Source organism: Dermacentor albipictus, chromosome 2, assembly GCF_038994185.2.
Source record: "Dermacentor albipictus isolate Rhodes 1998 colony chromosome 2, USDA_Dalb.pri_finalv2, whole genome shotgun sequence".
NCBI classification, from domain to species: Eukaryota; Metazoa; Arthropoda; class Arachnida; order Ixodida; family Ixodidae; genus Dermacentor; species Dermacentor albipictus.
In genome coordinates this window covers 201,897,705-201,921,460 of record NC_091822.1, presented here as the reverse complement: position 1 = coordinate 201,921,460, position 23,756 = coordinate 201,897,705, and the positions used below count along the sequence as shown (strand labels likewise).

Below are 23,756 nucleotides of genomic sequence, written 5' to 3'. Positions count from 1 at the left end.
ACGTCGCAATGATCGGGCTAGCAAGACAACTCGAACAACTTGAAGGCATACGGCACGCCATTTACGCTGACGACATCACGGTATGGGTGAACCGGGGATCGCTCAGCGAAAAGGAAGAGTGCCTGCAAAAAGCGGCCACCTGCGTAGAAACCTACGTTAGGGCCAGGGGCCTCACCTGCTCGACGGAGAAGTCCGAGCTCCTAAGGGTGTGGCGAGGCAAACAAACTCGAACGGTCCCTACAAGCGATGAGCTCAGCCTCAACGTATACCTCGCGGGACAACGCATTCCGGAGAAGACCACCATTCGGATCCTGGGGATGTGGCTTCAATCCAATCAACGGTGCAATCATACTCTGACACTGCTGAAGACTGCCACCATGCAGGTAGCCCGTATGATCAACAGAGTATCTAGCAAGAGACACGGTATGAAGGAGAGCGACACACTTAGGCTAGTCACGAGCCTCGTGGTTAGCAGAGTGGTGTATAGCCTTCCCTACCACAAATGCATCAAGCAAGAAGAAGAACAAGCGGACGCCATACTGCGAAAGGCGTACAAAACTGCGCTTCACCTGCCGCAGCGGACATCAACCGAGAAACTGCTGGCCCTGGGACTGCACAATACCTTCAGTGAACTAAGAGAAGCACTACTATGCTCTCAGGCACGTAGGTTGATGCAGACCCCCCCGGGAAGGGTGCTCCTGCGAAGATATGGCGGCGGCAACATGATCCAAGAGATCGAACGTACCGAGGCCATTCCGGACAAGTATCGCAGTACACTGCGAGTCGCACCGATACCCAAGAATATGGACCGGAACCTGCACAAGGCGCGTAGAGAAGCAAGAGTGGAGTACGTGCAGAGAACCTTGGCGAACAAGGACAACACAAGGTATACGGACGCGGCAACGTTCGTCAAAGACGGAAGACACATCAGCAGAGCAGTGGCGTCGGTGGTTAATTCGGACCTCAAGGAGATCACCAGCGCATCACTACAGGACTGCACGGTAGTCGAGGCCGAAGAGGCAGCTGTGGCTCTGGCAGCACTGGAGGGATATCGATCTGGCAGGGCCCTAACAATAATAACAGACTCTCAAGCAGCATGCCGTAATTATACTAACGGCAGAATTGGGCGCAAAGCACGCCATATACTCTGCTCATGCGACCCGGGAAACAAGGTTCACCATACCATAATCTGGGTACCAGGGCACACTGGCATAACAGGGAACCAAGAGGCGGATAGGATAGCTCGAGGGCATACCAACCGGGCGTCCGACACATCCAGCCTTGAGGAACCCGAGTCAGTACCCATGGGCTACTCAGATATACTAAATTATTATAAAGGGGTCAGACTGAAGTACCCACCCCCGGATAAGGATCTAAGCAGAGAGGATGCTGTTGCATGGCGACAACTGCAGACGGGTACTTTCCCGAATCTAAACCTTCTGAATAAAATTTTCCCTACACAATATGAGGCTAAGTGCCCATGGTGCGGAGAGAAACCAGATCTGTACCACATATCATGGGCCTGTCAAAATATTGAGTCCCCAACTATCTATAAAATTAAAAACCCGAGTGCGGAACAGTGGGAGAGTATGCTTTCCAGCGTAAGCTTGAACGGCCAAAAGCGCCTAGTAGAGCGAGCTCGCGGGTTGGCCATACTCAGTGGAGCCTTGGACTAGGACACCAACCCTGTGATTGCAGACAGAAGAATCCATCAGAAGATGGAAGACGCCGTCTGAAGCCGCGAAGATCTCTTTTCTAGAGCCCAATAAATGTTTTCCGATCCGATCCGATAGCACACGTTGGTGTGGTACCTTGTCAAACGCTTTTGCAAAATCTAGAAATATCGCGTCTGTTTGGAGGTTAGAATCTAAGTTAGTGTGAATATCGTGCAGGAAAATGGCCAGTTGTGTTTCGCAGAAAAAGCCTTTGCGGAACCCATGCTGTGAAGAATGAAAGTATTTGTTCGAGTCGAGAAATTTCACGATTTCTGTGTACACGACGTGTTCCATGAGCTTACAGGGCACACTCGTTAATGAAATGGGGCGATAATTAAGCGGGCAATTCCTGTCACCTGATTTGTGGATGGGAACAACCTTCCCCACCTTCCAGTCATGTGGTACTTCACCAGTTGAAAGTGACTGCGAGAATAGCATACAAAGAAACACCGTGGTGACGTGTTTAGTATTCTTTAACAGTTTCGAATTAATGTTATCCACACCGGCTGACGATGTGAGTTTAACGTTGTCAATTAACGATGAGATACCATCTGGGGAAAATGTAATGGTTGGCATAACGCTTGTTTCGTTAGTACGCGAAGAAAAAGGGGACGTGGTAGGCTCTTCTGTAAATACCGAGATAAAGGCTGCATTAAAAACGTTCGCGCACTCTACATCGTCGACCGTTTCACCACCTTCATTGGTAAGTGTTACACCGTGCCTTTCTTGAGGGTTTATCACCTGCCAGGATTTTTTCGTGTTATTGATCAAAAGTTTCCGAAGGTCATCACCAAAGAACGCATCTTTCGCCTTACGAATCGCTGATAGGTATGCGCGTTCAGCAGTGTAGTATTTTTCCCATGCACACGTGTTCATCCTGCACTTTGCGGCACGATACATGCGTTTCTTTTTGTTTTATAGTCTTTTTAACGAATTGTTAAACCATAGTTTTTGCTCATGTGTTCGAAAGGTGATTTTGGGTATAAACTGGTTCGCTAAGTTGTTTATTTTTTGTTTGAATATCAGCCAAGTTCCATGAATGCTGCAGTTATGACACGTATCTTGGAAGGAAGGTAGAAAATTCTGTAAATGTTCACATATTGCATGATAATTTCCTTTGTCGTATAAGTGTATAGTTTTCTCCCGCTTCTACGGCAGAGCTGGAGCAAAGCGAAAAGAACCATGGATGACCTTGTGGTCACTAGTTTTTCTAAGATAGGTGATGGACGACAAACTGTCTGGACGGTTGACCAGTAGTAAATCTGATATGTTTGCAGTGTCTTGGGTGACGCGCGTTGGCTCTAATATGAGTTGTGTCAGATTGAAGTTGAGGCAAACGTCGAGAAAATCTCTCGATTCGGTTTGGCTTACCAGAGAGGGTGCTGTGTTGTGCCAATCAATGTCTGGTAAGTTAAAGTCTCCAAAAGGAAGAGGGTCGGCATTAGGATAGCGAGAGCAAACCACATTTAGTGCATTGTTTAGATTACGAGCGAAGTCGGCGCTATTGCGAGGGGGCCTGTAACATACACCTAAAATTATGGACTGTGGGGCGGCGTGGCATAGAACAAACAGTATTTCTAATTCTGATGTGATGTTAATGGCAGAGCACGATAACTGTTGACTAACGGCAATAAGCACACCTCCTCCTCTAGTCCCGGCACGATCTTTTCGAAAGACGCTGAAGTTTGGCAAATCAGCCAACACTTCCGAGTCATAGATTTCGTTACAAAGCCACGTTTCCGTGAGTACAAGAATGTTGCTGTTGGACGACAGCACGAGGTTAGACACGTGTTCTCGTTTTGGAATGAAGCTTCGTATGTTAGTATAAATTATTGAAAGGAAAACATGCGCTATACTTTTCGTTCGAGGGGGATGGCTTGTTTTTTGATGCTGCGATGACTGCTATATTTCTTTCACTGTTTGCGATGTGTCATCGTATACGTAGCGCTTAGAACCAATGAAAAGAGTTTTAAAGCGCAAAGAAAATGGCACAGATTTTGCTTTCGCAAACGAAACAAGTTTCCTGCAGGCGTCTCTAACTGCCGGGGAAAAATCCTCACCCATGCTGAGATCAGTGCCCTTAAGTTTGCGCCCATTTGAGAGCACCATTTCTTTTTTTCTTATAATGATTAAACCTAACAATTAGTGGGCGCGGGTGATTAGCAGAATGGCGACCAACACGGTGCGCTCGCTCTATGTCTTGAGGTTCAAGTGGCACGTTCAGGTGGTCTGAGCATAGACGTAAAATTTTGTCTTCAGACGCGGCTGACGTTTCTGATGCTGCTGTATCAGGAAGGCCGTAAAACACAAGATTGTTTCGCCTTGAGCGATTCTCTGCATCGTCAACGCGGGCATTCAGAGCGTGAACAAGCTTTGCTGTTTGCTCAGTATCTGTCCTTATGGTCTGTATCTCGATTTGCAATGGTAGTAGTTTCTGCTAATGGCCCTCTAGATCCGCTAACCTCTTGCTTAAGTCAACGAGTGCAGCACTTGTAGCCGTGCATTGGCTTTTAAGGCCCTGCATGTCGGCTATTATTGTGGTTTGGCCAGCGGACAGTTTTCCCCTGACTGTAACAAAATAGATCTAAATACACTGAGACACTCACAAACAATATCAAAGCAGCACTGCGGGCTCGGAAGCTGCACCAAAAAGTAATTGCTAGTTCTCTTAGTATACAAGTAGTCTGGTTCACAAACCTGCATGATGAATAGAAGTGGGTTACTGGTGCGTGTTGTGGCACAGCCACCGAGCCCACAGAGCGCGGATGATGGAAGTGGTTCCTTTATAGCTTGCTCTGCAGTCGTGGTCGATGACGGCATGGTTCTCGGTAATTGCTCAAGCTTCCAGTTTTGAGGTAGTGGCGCATTTGGAGAGGCGGAATGACTGTCGACACGTATGCGCCAACTACTCACATCAATCCCTGTGCGCAGATCTGGCGGTTCCCTCACGAGGCTCGCTGACATCACCATCAAGGGCAGCAGCACGCGTGCGACAGCGCAAAGGAAAACCTGCATGATGAATAGAAGTGGGTTACTGGTGCGTGTTGTGGCACAGCCACCGAGCCCACAGAGCGCAGATGATGGAAGTGGTTCCTTTATAGCTTGCGCTGCAGTCGTTGTCGATGACGGCATGGCTCTCGGTAATTGCTCAAGCTTCCAGTTTTGAGGTAGTGGTGCATTTGGAGAGGCGGAATGACTGTCGACACGTATGCGCCAACTAGTCACATCAATCCCTGTGCGCAGATCTGGCGGTTCCCCCACGAGGCTCGCTGACATCACCATCGAGGGCAGCAGCACGCGCGCGACAGCGCAAAGGAAGACCTGCATGATGAATAGAAGTGGGTTACTGGTGCGTGTTGTGGCACAGCCACCGAGCCCACCATGGTCGCTCGTAGGCCGGTTCTATGCGCGTACTGTTCAGCACCGTGCAACGGCTATCGCAAAACTTTGGTTCCGTGAAGCTTCACGCATGCCGAGGGAAGAAGGGACCTCAGGCCGCAGTCAATGAATCGGAACGCGGAGTCAGAAATGACATTCTGCCTCCTCGCCGGCGCGCTGTCGTAGTGATGTGCAGTCACGCGAAATTCGTTCAGTAAAGCACGGCGATTCCTCAAGCCACAGCGAGAATACGTGTTTGTGCTCATAAACTCCACATGGATCGTAAATGGGTCGGTGAGTCGTACGTGTCTCCAGTGCATTCTCGCAGCGCAGTGGGGATGCGTACATTTTTTTCGCATCGCCAGACGTCTAGCTCGCAAGTCCGTCTGAGAGCCCCAGGAAGTCTAAGCAGAGAAAAGCAAGTAGAAGGCAGCGATAAAGGTGACCTTTTTTAAAAACACGCAGAAACTGGGCAGCAGCCGGTACCCGCGGTTGACGAGAACAGTTCATTTGGCTGGCCTGATAAAGCATGTTTATTTTCATAAAAGCCGGTAAAAGCAGCCGATTCTACTTCACGGCCCAATGGCCCAATTTGCGAAGTTCGTTATAAACTTCATTAAACATGATTCCGGCAAGGCTAATGCGATGAGACATCGCGATTATATCCTTTTGTTTAGTATTGCTGCGGAGCGCGCGCGTCTGAGCAGCGTGGCGTAATTTCGCCAGAAATATAAACAAGAGAGGAGAACTGCATGGCCCGACATGATGGTGGAGCAACGCCAACTTCCTGCTTCTCTTGGCTTCACAAAGAGTGGTATCAGGGCTCCTCAATTTTTCCCTTCGTCCATGCACTCAATGATCCCTGACTGCTTCTCACGCTTCCCAGTAACTGGAGCGTATGTAACCGTAATACTGAACGGGAAACGCTGGCCGCGAACGCTATGCACGAAGGCGGGCTTTCTGGTAGAAACGCGGCCTCTTGCGTGGGCCGCCATCCGGCAGAGGCGAGCGCCATCTGTAGGTATTGCAAGAAATTGGGCGCGCCGCTTCATGGCCTCCAAGATACTCACGCGCCGGCGCGCGCAAATGGCAGACGTCGTGGCCTGTCTTTGGATGGTAGAAACGCTGGAAAAGGGGTTTCTTTGAGTTTTAGCGTAACAGAATTATGTTTTATTGTACAATCAGATTACATTTCGACGCTATCATGTCTGTAGCTTGTGTGTAAATCGTACTTTACAATTTTTCTACGTATTTTAGCTTGAGAAATTCAATTCAGTAGCTTCCTTGCGCATATCGAGAGCCTGGATATTGGTGGTTCAAAAATATTTTTGCCGAAACGACGTCCGACGCCGGATTTTCTGCGACATGGGGCCCTGTTACGATCGGCCTGCAGGGGTAGTGACCTTCGACGTTCTCCGAGCCCGCTGCGATGGGTCGCTTTGTAAAGCCAACAATGCGCCTCCTTCGCACAGCCCAACGACGCCAGCAAGGCTAGCCACGTTTGGCGGACCGGGTATTGTTAGTTGGTTCGCTGTCGCCTTCACGGTCTAATTGGAGCAAGAGAACTACCGGAAAAATGTTTTTTTGCGGTGCTTCCTCACTGGCCCCAGAAATCGTCACAGCCGCTTGACAGACGGTGCGGCTAACTGTGGAGTGAGTTCTGGAATCAAGAGGCGCCAGCTTGAGTCAAGCGTGACAGTCCCTGTCCACGAGGACCCTCTCACGCAACAAAAGCGCGGGAAGTAGTGTGCGATCTCTCGCCCTCAAAGGCGGGTCGACTACGACTGCGACGAATTTGGACGGTCCGATTGGACGAAGGTTGGACGGCAGTTTTCCCTCACCTAGGGATCTAGGGAGGACAGAGGGTTTTTAAGCAACCGTTATCGGCTGCTCGGTGTGCTTCGTACTTCGTTTTCAGTCATGCTGGAGTGATGAAATGTAACGTTCTCCTGTCTTCATGTAGATATTGTAAATAAATCCCGCACTCCTAGTTATCGATGAGAGCAAGCTCCTCCCTTCAACCATGTCCCAAGCGTGGATGAGTTAGACGATGGCATGGGCCCGCTACCGCATTTTTTCATGCCCCTACAACCCGTACAGCCCTTAACGCCATCGCGTTAACAGGGGATGATGAGTAACGTATAAAAGAACGTATATTTGATACTAACAAGTTTTTGCTTGGGATGCATGTGGAAACAATTATTTTCCCTCCTGACGTGCAAGCTGATTATTTTTTCTGGCATGATTTATGTAACCATGGTTTCTGCAAGGACACCGTAGGTGTAATGCAACGTATGTGTATGCAAACTATGCTCAAGAAACGCCACCTCAAGCGATCTGTTCGAGCTTTCGGTTTTGCTTGGTTGAAAGTTGACCTTAAACTGAAATGTAACTATGAGTACGGATGGCTGCTGTTGTCTCACCAGTCTTTGCAGTGCGGACGTTTACCTGCGGTCCATGTCACTCAACCATGGAAGCGAACCTATAACACCATTGTAGCGATTTGTTGGCTGCTTAAATTAGCTCGCAGATATTGTAACCGAATGCATACTTTGCCGGCTATATGAACAGTGGTTTTCTGTTTATGTCTACAAGATGATGACACGTTAAGTAACCTTAACTGATATGCTAAAACGAGAACAAGTAGCCCATCTACGTTATAACAAAGAACGCATGCAACATAACGACAGATCCAAAGAATTGCATTCCTGTGCACACTTTATTGTGCACAGACCCAGGGACGTATCCTCTGTGATCATTTTCGGAGATCGCCATAGTTCAGCTTTCGAAAGATTTAAAGAAAGCTGGCACTTAATGCGTGCCCACAAGGTTACTTCAAACGCGAGAAAAAAGTCTCGTTCAGTCTCACGAAAGTATCGCCTAAAATGACTGCCCGAGAATTCCGCCCCTGGCGAGATGCAGCGAGGTCTGTCTGCACGCTCTTGCCTCCACTTGCCTCCAATGTTCGCGGCGGTCAGGCACGCCGGGTCGAGTAACAAGGCGTCGAGGTTGCGCCTCAGGGCACCGTGGTGAAGCTCGCTGATGCGTTGCAGCCGGTTCTCCAGGCCAGAGGCCGTTGGGCAGCCGCTCATCCCTCCTGCGAGCGTTCACGGCACCTTGAGCGAAAGGCGTGGATGGATGCCATGAGCGCCCCCTTCTAAACGGGCCGGTGCGTTGCCTCACCAAGCTCATGTTCTTATTTCGCCTAATGTCCTGCATATATCTTTTAACAGAAACACGCACACAGACAGACGGGCACAGGCAGACGGACAGAACTTCCTACTTCGAACTTTCTGAGCCACTTCTGGGAACTTTGTTTTTTATGTGCGTTTTGTATATGTGTCCCACGTGCGTTTTTTTACAGTGTCCCACTTTGCGTATGACAGCCACAACAGGCAATGAAGCCAGATACAGCAAAAAGAAAATTAGCCCTCGCGCTTAGATGAAATGTAGAAAAAATGAGGAAAATGGAAATGAAAGTGGAACGACAACAGCCGCTCGTGGACACATGTTGCCGTGTGCTACATTCTTTGCGTCGCACGTGCTTTCTCTGCAGCTTCCTTGGTTATCGCATCTCCGTGCTGTGTTCACTTATGCTGGTAGACGAGAAAGCTTTCTGTACGCACGAACTGCGGTGCACAGCGCCAGCTATAATCCCTGGACAAGAACGGAGAACTGTCGTGGACAAGAGCGGTGAACTGCTAACCTATAGCGCAGCAGCCCGCATCACTCCCCCCCCCTCCCCCCTCCACACACACGGCTAAATATTTCTCTGAGTGGAGGAGGAGCCTCCCGCTAACACGATCGCATACCGGTGTCCCAGTGGAGGAACATGGACGGCGCCAGGCGGGGTGGCGTTAGGGCGGCCCTCGCGTGGCTTGCTGGAAACCGTGTGTTGACATCGGCAGCGTGCTGACGATGATGATGAGCCTTCGAGATATGGCACGCACCCACAGTGGGGAATGGGTCAAGAATCAGCGGATATATATGGAATATGGACTGGTTACTAGAAAAGTGGAAAAATCCTGGAGAGATGGTAAACTTTTATTTCAAATCAACAAGATTTGAGTCCGGCGTCTTTTTAGTGGGTCTGGGCACCCGCCGCGGACGCGGTTCCGAGACCTTGTCTCGAAGCGGCTTCCTCGGCTCGCTGGACGGCCCAGAGTTGTGCTGTCAGGTCAGAGCTGAGCAGTGCGGTCATCCAGCGTGACTGGAGGCTAGCGGTGGAAGAGACGGAGGGGCTGGCACTGCCCGACTTGTTTTTTAGGTCCCGACACTCCTATAACATGTAATTTAGTGTGGCAACCTCGCCACACGATGTGCATTGTTAGATATGGCGCCGTTTCCTGAGGCTACTTCGAGTTCCCCAGACCACATCGAATCGCAGCACAGCTAATTGAGGAATGCAGAAGCAGGGATGCCACATTCCTGAGGCAAGACACGTGCAAACAAGTTGGCGGCCCCCAGGTCGTGTGCCGCCGGGGAACTATTCACTGCTTGTCTTCCAGAAAGCGAGGGGATAGCCCGGCACTGTTGGAAGAAAAGGGGGTCTCGAACCAAGACGGCTGTAATGCGCCGTGACAACATGACGGCTGTGATTGAGCGTGTCCGCCTTCGTCCGCCGTCACCCCCTACCCTCTAGGCTGACGGAGCATTGCAAGTCAGCAAGGCAAGACTGCAGTGAGCCGCCGGGTGTGACACCGCCGCACGGGCGCCTTCAATTGGCCGAAGATGGCGTCATCTGAGCGGGCTCTCTTATTGGCCGAACCTGACGCGTCTTCCCGACATCGAATGGTTTAAAAGACGGAGACCGGGAACAGCAGAGGAGCATTCCAGAGATACCAGAGCATTCCCTGATTCACCTCTATCGAACTTCTTGCCGCGGGCCGCAGCGTCCGAGTTGCTGCCGGCCCGTAATGACTGTACGACAGTTAATTGACTCACCTCTCTGTATATAATGTAAAATAAACCCTCCCAAATTTGTTTTCATCCCGAAGTCCGTCCTCCAACCCCTACAGCATCTGTTCGTAGTGTACATGTCTGGATACATGGCGTGCATGAGTCTGGGGTTTCTGTAAGAGTCTGTTTGTAATTGTCTGAAGTGTACTGCTTGCGTCCTGTCTAACCTAGCGTGAGGGAATGGGTATATGCGTCTTTGTAATTGGTAGTGTGCCCGGATGTCGTGAAAACTGGTCATACGATCCTCCCATGCCCAGACGTTTGCAGTACTCCGCGGGGGCTCTTCCTCCGATGCTGCTCGGTGAGTCAGGCCTCGAGAAACGCCGTGAGCCGCTTCGTTGGGGGTGCTCATTCCAGTGTGTGCCGGGATCCACAGCAAATGCCTTCGGTTATCAACGTCGGCCTCTCCCTGGTGTATGGGATGTCGCTGGAGTATCTGATACGCCTCTTGCGAGATGCGCCCATTTGCAAAATTGCGAATTGCCGTTTGCGAGTCGCAGATCACGTATGTAGCTTTGGTTTGTGTGAAGGCCAGGGCTATGGCCGCTTCCTCTGCCGCTTCGGCATGTGCCGTGTTCACGGTGACGCTCGTGAGGTGGTTGCCTCGGTGGCTAGTAACTGCGTGGTGCGTGGTGGCTGCATCGGTGAAGACCGCCTCCTTGTCGTTAGAGTAACTTCGGTTCATTTGTTGTGCCCTGGCTTTACGCTTCCCCGTGTGATGTTGGGGGTGCATGTTGCGAGGCAATGGTGGTACGTATAGTTGCTCGCGTATGGGTCTTGGAATGTCTACTTTGACGCCGTGTTGCGAGTGGTATGTGATGCCGAGATTTTCAAGTACGTGTCTGCCCGGGCGGGTCTTGGATAGGCGTTCAAGTTGGGACACTTGTGAACAATCCTGGAAGAAATTATTATTTATTAAGGAATTCGAAGCAGGAGAATAGATTGCGCCCTATTCTTTAGCGCTACCTGCGCACGCTTCTTTGGGCTAACCTATGCACGGCTCGGAAAGAAAGAAAAAGGCCACTAAGCCGAAGGGTCTCTGCACTGAGCATTCTTTGCTGATGGTCAGTGAGTAATTGTTTTCTCAATACGCTTCGGAGAACTTGTTTTCCGCCCATTCGTTCACAGCGATATCGCATGTTTCACATCTCGCTCCGCGATGCATTTTTTTCCGCATTCGAGGCACGCACTCAATCGGAAGTTCTCGAACGGGTCGCATCACATTTGCGGGCAGCGTGGGACAAGCGTCATGTCGGCGCGGCCACCGTGGCGCCAGCGCCAGGGGGGAACGCAGGGGCACGCCGGGACGGAGGCCAGGCGTAGGAACTCAGACACAGTCGGGTATCGAGGCAAGCTCACTTTATTGGAAAGCACCCTCTTATATAGTCAATGCTAGCTGCAACAGTACCCCCTGAGGGCGAGTGACCCCGGTTCCGGACCCGAACCGCTATACTACGTCACCAACTACCCCTTTTTTAGGAATGGTCAGGAGAAAGGAAACAGTGTTACTTCTTAGCACCTCAAAGGCGTTGATTGGACGTTTGCCACGTGTCAAATCACCACCCATCCATCAGCGCCTATCCAGAGGTCAATGCCGCGTGGACACCAATCCTTGACGGGTCCCACAAAAGGCCCTTATTCCGCCCTTTACCTGTCAGCCTGAGCGAAGGATGGAAAGGGTCCCGCGAAAGGACCTCATCCTGCCCTTTGCCTGGCAGCCTGAGCAGAGGATTAAAAGGAGGAGAACAACGTCGACGACATGAGAGGCGCAAATTGCCTTCTTGCCACATATTCCAAACAGCCTCATCGGAGACGGAGTTACTGCGGGTTATTGCGAGCATGGGCGTGGTATCGCAACGGAGTCGACGATGATGATTTGTTGCTGAATGGTTTTCAGATTCCCTATTAAAAGCGGAGACTTTTCCGAGAGTGAGGACAGAGGGTCCTGACATGAACTTGGACGTTTAACTTGCTCCTGCATGGAGTGTGCTTCCGCACTGGAGCCGTATAACTAAGCTAAATACACCTTTTTTCTTTCATCTTCTCCAACCTAACGTAGTAGTCGATGGGCTCACAGGATTACATGCCCTGAACGCGACCCTGGCGGCAACAACTGGATGGCAGCGGTAAGATCAAGAAGGTAGTCCTCGCGAGATGGTTTCGGCGGGTCTATGTACGTGACTCCGGGAGACACGAACATCGAAGATCGAGGTAAACTACGGACGGAAGAGCGACTTCTGCGGATCCGGGGTCAACAGACCTCCGCTTTGTGGCTCAGGAAGGCAAAAGCTTCGCAGTAACTGCGTGCAGTCTTGGACGACTCGAGGAATCTCGAAGGAAGAGGAGCAGAAGGCAGTTCCACCATCTGGGATCGGCAGACCTGGGGACGTGGCTCCAGGAGACACGACCTTGACAAGCTCGAGTTTGGGTTAGTGCTTGAGCGACTGCGTTTTGCCGGACGATAAGGAGAGGGTTCTAACAGGAAATTAGCTGTGATTGATCACCACCGGGTGTGTGGGAAATACAGAGGAAGTTGTCAGCTTTCGAAAAGCATCGAAAACACTGCGTTAAAGAAAGAGGAGCTGTTGCTATTGGCAGCAGAGCTCGGTATGGAGATTAGTTATAGGTTGAGGAAATCCCAAATTTGTACGGCGATTGACAAAGTGGGTTTCGATGAGGACGAGCTCACAGAGGCCCGGGAAAAGATATATCGCGAAAGGAAAGAAAGGGAGGAAGATGAGAAGCGCGAGAGGATAGAAAGAGCGGAAGAAAAAGAATGCGAGATAAAGGAGCGCGAGGAGCAAGAGAAGAGGCAGCATGAAGTTGAGCTCGCGAAAATAAAACTAGAGGAAGCGACAATAGCAGGCACTGCGGTTGTGGCTCCGGCACAAACGGAAAGCATGAAAATGGCGAATTTGCTTCAGCCGCACAACACAGGCGATGACATTGGTCTCTACCTAAATAATTTCGAACGGATTTGTGAGAAACATTCATTGCACTAAGACACATGGCCGGAGCGATTGCTGGCGTTGTTTCCGGGAGAAGCTTCGCAAATTGTAGCCCGAATGAGCACAGCCGAGTCCGGAGTGTACAATTCCGTGAAGTAGAGTTTGCTCGCAAAATGCAACCTTTCCACCGAGGAATTCCGGAGGAAATTTCGGCAGGAAAGAAAGAAGTCTAATGAAAGCCTTGTTGAATTTGCATGTAACCTGAAGGATAATTTATCAGAGTGAGTGAAAGGAGCAGGGGCGGATAACGTTAGTAAACTGTCAGATTTAGTCTGCTTAGAGCAGTTTTGCGAGACCCTGCTGGATAACGTACGCCTTCGGGTTAAGGACAGGCAGGAAGGTGTGTCTGTAAAAAAACGCAGCACAGCTCGCCGATGTGTACGTGGCAAGCCGTGGCTTCATGCCACAGAGCAGTACCGCACAGTACTATAGAAAGCCTTCACCATGGCTACAGTCTTACCCTCGAGGGCAGCAAAACACCCAGAAGGAACGAGACGACACCAGTCGCAGTTCGGCGGGCACCCATTGCGTAGCGAAAAGACCTGGAAGGGGTAGAAAGTAACCTAAAAATCATTTGGAAGAGCTCGAATCGAGAGTTCAGCTGGCGTGTTATGACTTTAGGGAAGCGGGTCATTTCGTCCGAAACTGGCCAAACAAAAGGCCAGTATTCGCTTGCATAAGTAATCATCAGAGTAACAGAGATCTTCTAAAGCCATACATGACGGATGTAATGGTAAATGGCCGAAAGTGTAAGGTATTTAGGGACTCTGCGGCCACCATGGACGTCGTCTATCCAAAGTATGTGAAAAGTGAAGACTACGGGTCCGAATGCGCATGGATAAGGCAGGCAGTGAGCGAAGACTCAGTGTGCCTACCTACGGCAAAAATACAGATTGAGGCACCTTTCGGAGATATCGAGACTGTGGCAGCAGTTTCCAATGGGCTTCTGGAAGGCTACCTTTACCTTTTCTCAAACAGCTCGGAGCCGGGACTAAAATAACATGGTGCACATTTGCTAAAGCGCAGGTCATGGCTTTGATGAGGTCCAAAGCACATGAACTAGCTCAGGAGCTGCATTACGACGAGGAACAAAGTACAAAAATGGAGGAGGAAACAGCTAGCTCCAGAGACGCAGGAAAATCGGAGGAGGGAATCTTTCTGATTTTTTTCCGAAAGAAAATCAGGAGAAGGGTCATGCCGAGAAATACCATTGAAATAAAGCAAATGGCACTCGAAAAGAAAACAGCTTCCAGGGGTACGTGTTGGCACTGATCATACACAGCTATGAACGCATGCTAGGTGTTGACAGGGAAAAGCTACGGGTGGCGCATCAAAATGACCCGACGGTAGCGATTCTGAACAGCGGGACAAATCAAGGTTTGTTGTCGAAAAACGTTGCTTTCGAAGGGAGAAACGGTGTCTTATACCCTAAGTACCAAGATAGGCGAGGAGAGTCTTACGATCAACTGGTGGTGTCGGCTCTGTATAGCAAGGACTTGTTGAGCGTTTGTCATGACCACTCGTGAGCAGAACACCCAGGTATAAATGAGGCGAAGGAAAGACTGCTGCAGGAATATTATTGGCCGGGTTCTTTCAGAGAAGCGCAGGGTTTTGTCCGCACTTGCGAGACTTGTCAGGGAACAGGCAAGTCTAACAACAAATGGAAAGCACCCATGATAAAGGTGCCCGTTATTTCCGAACCCTTCCGCAGAATTATTTTGGATTTGGTGGGACCATTGCCAAAAACAAACACGGGAAACAGATACATTTTCACCTTATTGTGCCTGGCCACAAACTTTTCTGAGGTGGTTCCGTTAAAGGAGACAACTTCGGTCAAGGTGGTAGATGCTCTCCTTTCCATATTTTCACGTCTCGGTTTCCCGCAGAAATACCATCAAACCAGGGAACAGTTTTCACGAGCGCACTCACGACAACGTTTCTCGAGAAATCTAGCCTTAGAATTTTGCATAGCTTGGTCTATCATCTTCAGAGCAACAGCGTAGAGAGATGGCATTGCGCCTTCAAGAAAGTCTTGAGAGCGTTTTGTCGTGAGAAGATGTGTGACTGGGACGGTTGCCTGGATACCAGGCACTGTTTGCGTTGCTCACCGTGCCACACGAAGGAACAGGGTTTTCCCCGGCAGAGCTGGTATATGGACGAAATGTTCGAGGTCCTCTGCGGCTAGTTCGTGAGCTATGGGAGTATGATCGGGTGCCCACAAATGTGGCGGAATATGTGCTGGACCTGATGGAAAGGTTACCTGAGTCATCGTGAAGTGTAACCTAGAGGCAGCGCAGTACGCGTCAAAGTGATATTACGTCAGAAATGGGAGGAAATTATCATTTGGGCACTGGTGACAAGGTGATGATCTTGTGGCCAAACGCCAAAATAAACTGGAAGTCCACTAGGATGGACCCGCCGAGGTTGTTGATCGCATTTCACACGTGAATTACACCGCGAGTTTACCTGGACGTAGACGAAAGGAACGGGTTTATCATGTATACTTAATGAAACCCTTCTTGGAGCGAACAGCTATTGTTAGTATAGCTATGAATGTTTGAGAGTTTCAGAGGACGTTCCTCTAGAGTGACCTAGTTTTCGCACGAAAACGGACCCTAGTGTGGAAGAAGTAATAACGCAGGCTGTTGAAAAGGAGGAGCTAAGAACTGAGAAAGGGGGAGGGGGGGATTGAGGAGCATTTGAGATATGTGGGTTGTTTTGGGGAGAAGCTCGGAAGGACTCATTTGATACATGACATCGAACTAACAACGGAGATTCCTTTTAAGTCCAAAGCGTACCGCCTATCCCCGTGGCAACTAGACATAAGGAAGGCAGAAGTAAAAAGGATGCTTCGTCCCGGGGTGATCAAGGGAGCACATAGGGAGTATTGCTCCCCTCTAATGCTAGTTGAGGTACTAGGGAAAAATTCACGATCATGCGTGAAATATCGAAAACAAATGCCATCACGAAAGCGTGATTCTACCCCTTACAGAATATAGAGGAGAGTAGAACTCGTAAGCAAGGCTGCATTTATTCCAACCCTAGACTTAGTGAAGGGATATTGGCAGGAGCCCTTAACAGAACGAGCCAGTCGCTACGCGGCCTTTGTAACCCCTTTCGGAGCTTACCAGCCAGTTACCATGAGCTTTGGCTTGAAGAACGCGTCGTTCTGTTTTTCAAGGCTTGAATCAGGTGCTTGAACGACCAGAAGAATTCGCGCTGCCCTATCTGGATGATGTGGCCGTGTTTTCTAACGACTAGAAGTCTCACTTGCAACATACACGAACAGTGCTTGAAATAATCCGAGGGGCGGGCTTGGCAATCAAAGTCGAGAAGCGTCAGTTCGGCCAGGCGGGTGTCAGGTATTTGTGGCACGAAAAAGAACACGGGAAGCGGGAACTTATGGAAGCCAAAGTCGCGGCCATAGTTTACTTTCCAAGGCCTGTAAAAAAATGATGTGCGGTAATTTCTGAGAATGGCTGGGTGTTGACAGTACTGTATTCCAAATTATTCGGAGCTTGCCAGTTCGCTGACAGCTTCCGGAAGCGCGAATCAGAAGGGGTCACATGGAGCGCCTATAGGAAAGAGGCTTTCCAGAATCTGAAGAAAGCTTTATCTTCACAGCCTGTACTTGTCTCGCCAGACTTTTGCGGAGAATTATTTCTCCAATGTGACGCTAGCAACCGTGGTCTAGGTGTCGTCCTTGCCCAACTAAATGAACGCGGAGAAGAACATCCTGTGCTGTACCTCAATCGAAAACTGACTCCGCGAGAAGAGGCGTTTAGCACCTTGGAAAAAGAGTGTTTGTGTATAGTATGGGTCATTCAAAAGCTAGAATGCTATATACAAGGCACTAAATTCATGGTCGAGAGCGACCATTGCCCTCTTGCATGGCTGAAGCAAATGCCAGAAAAAAAAAAAAACGGGGACTACCGAGACGGAGCCTCATCTTTCAGGAATCCAACTTCGAGGTCAAGTATAAGAAAGACAGCCAGAATAAGAATGCAGACGGTCTGAGCCGGGAATATTAAGCGACGAACGCGGTAAATATTTTGGAACATGTTTTGTACGTATCGCTGGTGATTGAATTAGGCAACCTATTTCTGTCTTGTCGAGAGCCGACCACAATTAGAAGGGCGATGTATTTTGCTAGAATAGCAGCTTGGGCTTGTTGGTTTTCCATCCTGGCGTTACGACACCACAAGCGCTGTGGTGTCGTCTTCTCGTCTCGTGCTCCTTCTACGTTTCGCGCTGTTAACACCAGGATAGAAAATAGAGAGACAGAGGGAGGGGTAAAACATTGTAAAGCGATGCGGAAATCATAGCGTCCGGTAGGCATATCGCTCGGGCACGCCGACGAGTGTGTGTGTGTGTGCCTGTGTATTCCCAGGAAGCTGGACACAACGAAGCGAGGACTGGGCCCTCGAGCTGCCGTGTGACTTCAACCACCACAACTAGAATGATCCCCTAGGCCACGACCGATCATCGACGTTTTGGGCAACCTGATATCTGGTCACCCTTAGGACGAATCTCTTGGATGCGGAAATGTTTGTAACGTCTTAACACCACAAATGCGTTTATTGGACGTTTGTCACGTGTCAAATCACCACCCATCCATCAGCGCCTATCCAGAGGTCAATGCCACGTGGACACCAATCCTTGACGAGTCCCACAAAAGGCCCTTTACCTGTCAGCTTGAGCGAAGAATGAAAAGGGTCCACGAAAGGTCCTGATCCCGCCCTTTGTCTGGCAGCCTAAGCAAATGATGAAAAGGAGGGGAACAACGACGATGATTTGCGAGCCACAGTGAATTAGACTTTTAACACAAGTCAAATTACCACCCATCCATCAGCGCCAATCCAGAGGTCAACGCCGCGTGGACACCAACTCATGGCGGTTCCCACAAAAGGCCCTCGTGGTTCTTATCAAACTTTTGCATGCACAAAGACAGGACGTCTAACGAAGAAGGGACTCACAACTTGCGCAAACTTCAACTGGCTTTTATTGTGACAGCGACATATATGTATATACGCTTCCACAACCAGAAAAAAAAACATAATGATAAGAAAAAAGATGGCTCTTTTGAATGCCAATGGTCCGCGAGTTCCGCGGCGCAGGTTTCGCGTCGCCTCGAGAGATGGCGCCACGCTGCGTGACGCCTCCTTCAGGTGCATTTCTTCTTCTAGCTGGGCAGTGCGCTCTGTCTCCCTGGTGTCTTAATTTCACTGCCTGTGCCGCCTTCCGCCGTTTCTCTTCTAACTGGGCAGCGTCTGTAGCAAACTTTTCTTTCTCTTCTGGCGTGTCGCTGGTTTTAGAGATGCGCGAGTAGTGGCGTACGGCTTAGGAGATAAGGAACATGAGTTAGAAACGATGGAGTAGATCAAGGGACTTTCTTGGAGCTATTGTTTGGTTATTTTTCTTCCGCAGTTATTGAATGGAGGGCTGTCGTCTACTCACAGAAGTCAGGAGTTTGTATAGGTTCAAGAGTGGCACCGATTCTTAGTGAAATTTTCTTGAGTAAGGTGAATCGCCTGCTTGAGCCCGTTTTGGAGGGTGTAGCGAAAAAAAAATTGAGTTATGTCGATGATTTCTTTATACTCGTGGGCGCAAGTAGGTCTTTACAGCGCGGGCCGATTACTTAAGCATTTGAAGGAGAAAGGATCGGGGCTCAATTGCACGTGTGAAGTGCCGGACAATAGAGTAATCCAATTTTTGGACTTGAGTCTCAGGTTTGGGGGACCACACACCTGCTGGATGTATTCTCCCCGATCTGTTAAACCAATTCTTGATTTTCGCTCAGGGCACTCGAAAGTTATAAGAATTCTATAGCTTGCTCCTGTTTGACTGCGTCTTTGAAGAGATCTTCCCCACATTTGATGGAGGGAAGCTTTGCTAGACATTTGGGAAGGCTAGGTGAGACGGAATACTCTGTACGTTATTTGGCCTCCTTGAGTGAAAGGATTCTGGAAAAATCGAAACGCGGAAGTAGTGTTAGAACGTAAGCGAGGGGCGTTAATGACGGTCATGTAGTAAGCGTTCGTTACATACATGGCTTTTCGCACCGTTTGAGCGTGGTTCGATCGCGTTACGGTATTCATGTCGTTTTTTTAGCGAATAAGCTGAGCAGGATTTGTGCTGCCGTGCATAATGGGGCAGAGGGTGCAGATCAGGAACAATTAGTGTGCGCCATTGAGCACCGGAAAAAAGCATGTTCAAGAAAGGGGTGGCGTATAAAATTCCTGTCTCGTGCGGCGTGCGTGCGGAGGGAAAGATGCGTCAACGTCCGCCTTAGGGAAGATATGGCTACCTTAAGGGGTCAGCCCTATTCGAATCTTGCCTAGCACTGCAAGAAATGCGGGAGCAGTTGCGCTCTAGTGCCTTCAAAAAACCAAAGTACTATCGAGGTAGGGGGATAAATCAGTTCGAGAGAAAGTGGAAGCTTACTTCATTGATAAGGCAGGAGACACGTGTGTTGTGCTTTCGTCTGTTTGACTCCATGAGTCGGAGATAGATTGCCGTGACAACTTTCTTTAGGGACTTGTTGATATTGTAATTTCATGCCAAGTTCGCCTTTACTGCGTCATTTTCGGTTGTTCTCGCGTGCATCATCGCTTATTTGTAGGAGTGCTTTCATTAAAGTTGTTTTTTGATAGGCAGCGCGTGTATCTTTCATCCGTAGTTCATGCCGTTTCGCACTGTCAATAGTTTGTTTCTGAAAAGAATGGTTTGAAAGGAGTGATAATTTTCAAGTTATGTTTTCTGAAATTTTTAAGAATCACCTGTTGCCCATAGCCTAATTCTTGTCTCGCTGGATTATTCAGAGAGGCGATAAATTGAAACACATCTAATTAAAAAATCTTGAATTGACTTCGTAATTTATTTCCTTACGGCACATATTGAAATTTACGAATTGTAGCCTGAGTTTGCGAATCGTATCGACTTGATATGAGTCGCCAGGATGAGATCAGTTCGGAGATATGCGCCATCAAACTCGCAGTAAAAAGGCACTGTTGTTCCACTTACTATTCGAACCAAACGCTCATTAATGTACTCAAAGACAAAACGTACCCATACGTGGCCTCTTTCTAGATTTCCAAAAGGCTTTGGACAAAGTTCCTCATGACTGGCTTTTCCTAAAACTATAGCCTCTTGATCTTAACCCTCATGTTCTCCAATGGATACGCAGCTTTCTCACTAACCGCCAACATTTCGTTTACGCTAACCAATGCTGGTCTAATTTATCACCCGTTATCTCCGGCGTGCCGCAAGGCACTGTCCTGGGGCCACTAGCTACTCTTCTTAATATTGACACAATGCTGTGGGGCAATGCTGTGCTGTGGGCCGCGCCGGCCTTTGTGCGCGCCGTCCCGCACTGCGGGACGGTGCGCGCAACGGCCGGCGCCATGGAAGACGACAAAGCGCGTACGCTTCACGCTCTTTTTCTGGCCCGCCAAGAGAAGCGTATATTTTGTTAAACTCGTCTTCAATCTACGTTACACTTTTCTGGTGGAGGTGCTGGGTACATGCTACCACGCCCAGATCGAACGCCGTCTACAAGCTCAGTACGAAATCCGGTCGAGCTGACTCCTGTTCACGTACGGACAAGCCGTTGACTTCAGGGACGGCCACCTGAGCACGAGCCTCTACCCAATCGAGTCGGAAAGATGAGTACATCAGTTCCGTCTTCTTCCTCAATGGCACCGACCGAGGTCGTCCTTAACCAGCCGCGAATCCCCACATCCTTCCATGGGGACACTTTCGAGGATGTTGAGGACTGGCTCGATCACTTTGAGCGTGTCGCAGAATTCAACGGCTGGACTCCAGAGCGCAAGCTACGCAACGCCTACTTTGCCCTCGAGGACTACGCGCGGGCATGGTTTGAGAACCGTGAGGCAGCCTTATCGACATGGGACGACTTCCGACGCCAGCTAATCAGCACATACGCCAGCCTCGATCGCAAGGAGCGAGCTGAATCTGCAATTCAGGCGAGAGTACAGTGGCCGAACGAAAGCGTCGCAATGTTCGTCGAAGATATGTGCCGTTTTCCCGACGCGCGGATCCATCCATGCCGGAAGAAAAGAAGGTCAGGAACCTGATGCGTGGTTTCAAGCAAGGGTTATTCGGTGGCCTAATACGCAACCCACCAAAGACCGTCGCAGAGTTTCTCGCGGAAGCCATATCAATGGAAAAGGCACTGCAGCAACGAACAAGGCAGTACAACCGCGACGTGTCGACCCTATCGCGTGAGCCTCTCGTTATACCCTTGGACAACACCGACGCCTTGCGGGAGCTCATTAGGCTTGTTGTCCGAGAGAAGCTCCAAAAGCTTCAGGTGGCTCCGGTATCGGTACTGCGACTCGCCCTGGCTGAGGTCGTCCGGGAAATCAGGCAGGCAGTACAAGTCCCGGAGCGAAGCGAGGCACCACAGCCCGAGGTACCGCAGCCACGGCCTCGCATGTCGTATGCGGAAGCTGCGCGAAGTTCGTTTTCTCCGACTTTTCACGATGCGCGTGATGTCCCGGACTTCCATGTTGTGCGCGCCGTTGAAAAAGCAACTGCTGACTTCAGGACTCGCCGCACGCCATTCATGACTGAAACACGACCACCCCGCAAGAGCGACGTATGGCGCACTGCAGACCGGAGACCCTTGTCTTTTCATTGCGCTGAAACCGATCACCTCTACTGGGCCTGGCCTTACCGCCGAGCTGGGCTCCGTGGATCTTCACTGAATGCGCCTTGCCCACGCAATGTTGAACGCCCCCTCGAGATTGAAGCTGTGGGGATGCGTGACCCTCGCGCCTCCCCTGATGTTTTTCCCCGCATAGCGCGTCTCCTATAATCCCGCTTCGCCGCGTGGCCTGTGGTTGAAGCGCAGTCCGAGAGATGGCGCTAGTGTTGCGCCACTGCCGGACGCACTATGTGCTCACCCCTTCTTGTAACACAGGTTGCTCTCGCTGTCTGGCTCGGCCCGCTTGGAATGCTCGTCAAAGGTGCTCCGGGAACAAGCGCAACGGATGAAGAAGCATCGACACACGGGCCTTCGATCCAGCCGAGTGTTCTACAAGCCGGAATCGTCTCTCCGCCAAAACTGGAGTGCCTCGGATTCGTCGTCTGGCAACCCGGAACCACAGCAACAGTATTTAACCGCCCACCTACGTGGCATACACCGGGGCGCGACACCGCCGGACGCACTATGTGCTCACCCCTTCTTGTAACACCGGTTGGTTACATGAACCGTTGCGCATGCATGCGAACTTCAAACCCATTTTTGTTTGAGGTGTCGTGCCCCAGTGACACCAAGGGCTGGCTATTTTGGTTTGTTAACCGTTGTACGTCCGCGGTGTGCCATGTTGCGTTGTCACAATTGCTGTTAGCTTTGTCAGGCGACGTGGAGTCGAACCCAGGCCCTGATAGCGTTCAGGAATCCAGTACTCAGACCGACGCAGGGGATATCTCTGCTGTCTTGCAGATGCTTACCAAGCTTCAGTCAGGTCAAGAAAAAATTTTGTCGGATTTAGCGGACATACGGACTAAACAATATGCCACTGACGAAAAAGTGAAGAACTTGACAGAACGTGTCGACATTCTAGAGCAAGGATGCTCGCACTCCAGTAACTTTTCGGCCTCTTCGAAGGCCGCGTCTGCAGAAATCGCTGCTTTGAAAGCTTCCACGGATGATTCCGAAAATAGGCTACGTAGGAACAAACTTCTCTTTTTTGGTTTTGAGGATAACCCGTTGGAAACCTGGAAGCAAGCCGAAGAAACTGTTGTTGCGTTCTGCTCTACTAAGCTAGGTGTATCGCTTGACCCGCTAAACATTGATCGAGCGCATAGACTGGGCACTTACAGTGAAGATAAAAACCGCCCCATAATTGTTCGCTTTGTTAGATTCAAAGATAAAGATGCGGTATTGGGGGCGGGTCCGAAGTTGAAGACAAGTGACATTTCCATCAGGGAAGACTTCTCTCGTTCAGTACGCTTAGCCCGCAGGAAACTTTCCGAATTTGCAAAGGCTCGGTCCTCCTCGTACAAAATAAGGCACGATAAGCTTCGTATGGACGGACGAAACTTCATTTACGACGCTGATAATGATAATATCGTGCTGCAAAAAAAGTGAACTTCAAACGGCGTCGAGCGATCCCTGTTACTGAAGTTAACGGTTCCGTCAGCGTTCCACGATGCCGCTCCGTTGAGCATGTGCCGTGCCGTCCTTCATTGGTAAACGTTATGCTTATCAATTGCCGAAGCGTCAAGAACAAAACCGACGAGTTAACAGGGCTCGTATCATCTTTTGGCCCTGACATTGTTATCGGGTCTGAATCTTGGTTGGATGAATCGATTTCCAGCTTTGAAGTATTTCCTGCGGAATACGTGGCTTATCGCAAAGACCGCAATACGCACGGTGGGGGCGTTTTTGTTCTGGTCAGGCACAGCTTGCCAAGTTTCATAGTTGACTTGGGGGATAACAGCTGTGAATCTGTTTGGTGCAAAGTTGTTCTAGAACATAGCAAACAGCTTACAGTTGGAGCATTTTATCGTCCGCCTAATGACAACAGCAGTCGTACCTTTAATACCCTTTCCCATTTATTACTTACGGTCTCAACTGATTACCTCCTCGTCGGTGGTGACTTTAATATGCCAGATGCGCAGTGGATTAACAAGCTGCCAGTACTTCCTTCGTGCCCAACCTTGTCGT

General features: G+C 49.9%; 2 protein-coding genes across 3 annotated transcripts in view; one reads left to right on the top strand and one right to left on the bottom strand.

The window, feature by feature from the left end:
* The window catches only part of mTor (serine/threonine-protein kinase Tor), a 504,957-nt gene extending 495,953 nt beyond the window's left edge, over positions 1-9,004 (bottom strand). The window contains exons 1-2 of the mRNA XM_065435416.1: positions 8,906-9,004; positions 8,050-8,190 (exon numbers count right to left, since the gene is read on the bottom strand). Coding sequence (XP_065291488.1) covers positions 8,050-8,190; positions 8,906-8,927 — 163 coding nt within the window. The 5' untranslated portion in view covers positions 8,928-9,004. The remainder of the gene's footprint in view (positions 1-8,049; positions 8,191-8,905) is intronic.
* The window catches only part of LOC135904562 (uncharacterized), an 81,819-nt gene that overhangs the window by 42,562 nt on the left and 15,501 nt on the right, over positions 1-23,756 (top strand). The gene's annotated exons all lie outside the window — the stretch shown is intronic.